At 46.1% G+C, this 4111-nt stretch overlaps 1 protein-coding gene across 1 annotated transcript in view; it reads right to left on the bottom strand.

The window, feature by feature from the left end:
- The window catches only part of LOC128426824 (interferon-induced protein with tetratricopeptide repeats 2), a 3133-nt gene extending 1211 nt beyond the window's left edge, over positions 1 to 1922 (bottom strand). Inside the window, exons 1-2 of the mRNA XM_053413872.1 lie at positions 1509 to 1922; positions 1 to 795 (exon numbers count right to left, since the gene is read on the bottom strand). The exon at positions 1 to 795 is cut by the window's left edge and continues 1211 nt beyond it. Coding sequence (XP_053269847.1) covers positions 1 to 795; positions 1509 to 1513 — 800 coding nt within the window. The 5' untranslated portion in view covers positions 1514 to 1922. The remainder of the gene's footprint in view (positions 796 to 1508) is intronic.
- Between the last annotated feature and the right edge of the window lie 2189 nt (positions 1923 to 4111).

Raw genomic sequence — 4111 nt, 5'->3', positions numbered from 1 at the left:
AAAGCCACAGCCTCGTCCATGGAGGGGAAGGTTTTGTAAAACCACAGCAAAGGTTTGATTCCACTGTAGCTGCTGACAGGGTTTCTCAGAACCTTTGTGGCTAACTCACGTGCTCCACTTTGGTCTGTTTCTCCTCTCTTAGCAAGTTCCAGGAGGTAAATACCAGCGAGGTACAGGTTCTCTGGATCCTGTTCCTTGGCAATTTTCATTTTCTCCCAGATGTCCGCCCTCAGGTTTGAGTGTTTAAAGGTGTTTGCTAACAATAACATGTAGCTGGTCTGCCACTCCACCATATCCGGCTGCATCAGGAAGGCTCTCTGGAAGTAATCAGCTGCCAGAAGCTTCTGTTCTCTGCTGAACTTCATCAGAGTCCAGGCTTTTTCAGCGCAGATCTCCTGGTGCAGCTCATCCTGTGATGGATCCTCAGTCATCAGGCCGTCGATCTTTGACAGACAAGCCCGACTCTCTGCTTGTTCTCCCTGATGGTGATGCAGCCAGGCCTGGTTCCCGTAGGTCACCACCAGCCAGGGACCCTCCTCTGCTCCTCTCATCTTCCTGAAGGCCTCCTCTGCTCTGCTGAAGAAACTCCTGGCTTCTTCAATGTACCCCAGCTGGAAGTAGATGTACCCCTGCAGGTTGTAAATGTGTCCCAGCCACTTGCATCCTTCCTCTGTGCCGATATCCTGCAGTATGTCCTTGATTCTCAAAAGTGTGTTCCTGCCGGGCTCCAGATCCCAGGTGAAGTGGCACTGCAGCGCCCCCAGTCTGCCCTCCAGGGTTATTTCACTCTGAGCACTGATGGAGATTAATTATAAACATTAAAACACATCATCAGTGGGTTGACAGAAAATGTTCTGACAAAAGGATTTATTCAACAGTAAAATAACAATGACTCAAGATCCTGATTTTACTTTAATTATATTTATCTTAATTTCATGTCTCATTTGTTTTTAGTGCTGCCTTGTGTGACTTCTGTAATTTGGCTTTTTAGAAGTCGGTCAGGCATGCGTAACCTGGGCCACACACAATGTTGGCCGGCCGCTCGCTGTAACCAGCAACTCAGCAAACCCACCACCTACTCAACCTTTGATAAATATCAGACCCTGGGCTGATGCCAGTATTAGACAGTAATACATTTATAATATCAAATTATCAATTACAGCCGACGTATACATTTAAAAATGATTCTTAAGATGATGTTATCAAACTATTTTGACAAAGTTTAACCATCAACTTTATGATAAAGAATTAGAAATAAAAGGAATTCACAAATGAAACCGAATGGATAGAACTTTCAAATCTTTTCAGCACCGTTTATCGTGTGAAATAAAAGTTGTCATATCAACATGATAACAGACACAGTTATGTCTGTGAATGTCAGTGCTGCTTTAATTCACATCATTCTTATTAATAAGGACAATACACAAGATGATGTAATGAAACAAACACTGTCACTGACTTAAAGGATCGTTAATGTTCATGAAGTGTCATGAATGAAATGAACTCACCTCATCTCGTCTCCTCTGACTCTGCAGCTGTGTGAACGTCTGACTTCTGAGCAGCGTTATATGGAGCTCACGAGGTGACGTGACGCGAGCTGAGGCGAACCTTCACTTTCTGACACTTAACTTTCATTTGTGTAGAGAAACTGACACACACACACACGCACACAGAAACATAACTTTCATTTGTCTGTAAAAGAAAGAAGCATCAACCTGCTAGGAACCTGGGTGTGACACTTGAAAGTCAACTTTCCCTCACTGCCAACGTTACTGCAACAACACATTCCTGTAGATCAGGGGAGGAGGTTGCCTAGCGGTTGCCTAGGTCGCAAAATGCAGAGAGGGCGCCACAAGAGGCTGATTAATCATGACGTGATACATACTTTAACCAATGCAGTAATATCACAGCATCGTCCTCTAACCCCGGGGACACAACAGAGGCAGAAGCACCACAAACTGCCTCGAAAAGCTGTGCGCCTACTTTCCACACCCATGTTAATCAATTGGGCTGTTCACACCGGCAGCGAAGCACCAGGAAGCTGAGGGGGGGGGGGGGGGCTGAGGAGCCACAGGCAGCAGGTTCATTCACTCTGCAGTAACTGTAGTGAATGGGGGACACTGCAGGAGCTCTTCACTTGTGGGTGAGACACTGGCTGGGATCCTGCTGCTGTGGCTCGGTGTGTTTCTGAATAATTGCTTTAATCAGCAGACACCTCTTACGCGAAACAAGTCTCACAAGTTTCTTCAAATGAAACTGAAAATTAGTTTTCAATAAAAACAAATCTAAAAATAGTCCAGGAACTGAAAGCTATTTCGTTCCATGCAGAACTTTAACAGAACTTGAACACAGCTGATGGGGGGAATATCTGTCACAGATATTCTTTGCTTTATAAACAGTCTTTTTAAAGACTCCTTCCTTGGTAATACCTTCCTGCACTTGCAGCAGGCCTGTTCGTAGCCAAATCTAAGGAGTATTTTGCTCCACATTCTTTTTAGAGAGCTCGTAGCCCCAAGAGCTAGCCTTCTAGCTAGCTAACTTCTTCCAACTGCAGCTAGCCCTTTTCTCCTTAACACCTACCTTTACATCTTCAATCATCCACCGTGTTGCAACAAATGAAACACCAGCACTTGAATGCTATTCTGTGCTGTCCCTGTCTACATTGTGTACTGTTCGTTTTGTTAGGAACCATTGCCTAGCAGAGCCTTCTTCATTATTCGTGGGCAAGTCGCTCACAGCCACACATACAAACACACTCACAAGACCATGGCATTGCAATTAGAACTTTATTAACTTAACATACACTGTATCAGCAAACAAACATAACTATGGGCAAGTTTCTGATTCTTAAAAGTCAGGCAACCGATGCGTCAGTTGCGAAGAAGCCAAACCTTCGCAAGTATGACGAGAGCTATTTGCAGTTTGGTTTCACCGTCACTGGCACGACTGAGCAATGTCCTCATTGTGTTTTGTGTGCCGAGGTGCAAATTAAAAAGGCACCTTGACACCAAACACCCTGCCTCCAGCAACAACAAACCACCATCTCCAAGCCTAGCACTGTCTCCAAGCAGTGTCTGGAGGCATCGTATGTAGTTGCTCATAGAATTGCTAAGCTTTGCAAACCCATACAATTGCAGAAGCACTGAGTTTGCCAGCCGCGCTAGACATGTGTAGAATAATGATAGGAGAGAGTGCAGCTGCTAAACTCAGCGCAATACCTATGTCAAATGACACTGTGTCAGGCCGAATATCAGAAATGTCTAGTGATATCAAAGAGCAACTAATACACTACATTCAAATCAGTCCTTACTATGCACTGCAGCTGGACGAATCCACTGACATCGCTGGACAGGCCCAGCTTCTCACTTACGTCAGGTATGTGCGAGAAAAGGAAATTGAGGAGGACATCCTGTTTTGCCGGCCTCTTCAGACCCATACAACAGGGGAGGCAATCTTTAATGACCTTGACTCGTTCATCCAAGACAGTGATTCGGGCTGGGGAAAGTGTATTGGCCTCTGCACTGATGGAGCGCGGTCGATGAAAGGGCCTGAGAGTGGCCTCGTAGCTCGCGTCCAGCAAGTTGCTCCACTTGTGCAATGGACACACTGCATGGTCCATCGCGAGGCACCTGCTGCCAGGAAAATGCCACCGCTCTTCGAGTCAGTGCTTCACCAGGCCGTGAAAATAATTAACCATATTAAAGCTCGTCCACTTAACTCCCGTTTGTTTGGGGTCCTCTGCCAGGAGATGGGTTCAGGGCGCGGACAGCTGTTGCATCACACTGAAGTTCGCTGGCTCTCCTGGGGGCGGGTGTTACAACGGCTGTATGAGATGCGAGAGGAGGTAAAGTTGTTTTTGACTGAAAGTCAAACAGATCTGGTCAAGCACCTGGATGATGCCATGTGTCTTGCCTCTCTCTCCTATTTGGTGGATATTTTTGACCGGCTGAATGGCCTTAACCGGTCTTTGCATGGCTGCGAATCTAACGTTGTGCTCCGCGCTGATAGAGTGAATGCCTTCACGCAAAAGTTGCTATCTGGCATGGTCGCATCAGTTCTGGAAACTGCGACATGTTTCCCAGCCTTGCAGACTTCATTGCCGATGCATATG

The sequence above is a fragment of the Pleuronectes platessa genome, chromosome 21 (assembly GCF_947347685.1).
Source record: "Pleuronectes platessa chromosome 21, fPlePla1.1, whole genome shotgun sequence".
In the NCBI taxonomy this organism is placed as follows: Eukaryota; Metazoa; Chordata; class Actinopteri; order Pleuronectiformes; family Pleuronectidae; genus Pleuronectes; species Pleuronectes platessa.
The sequence above is the reverse complement of the archived record's forward strand: the minus strand, read 5'-3'. Positions and strand labels throughout refer to the sequence as shown.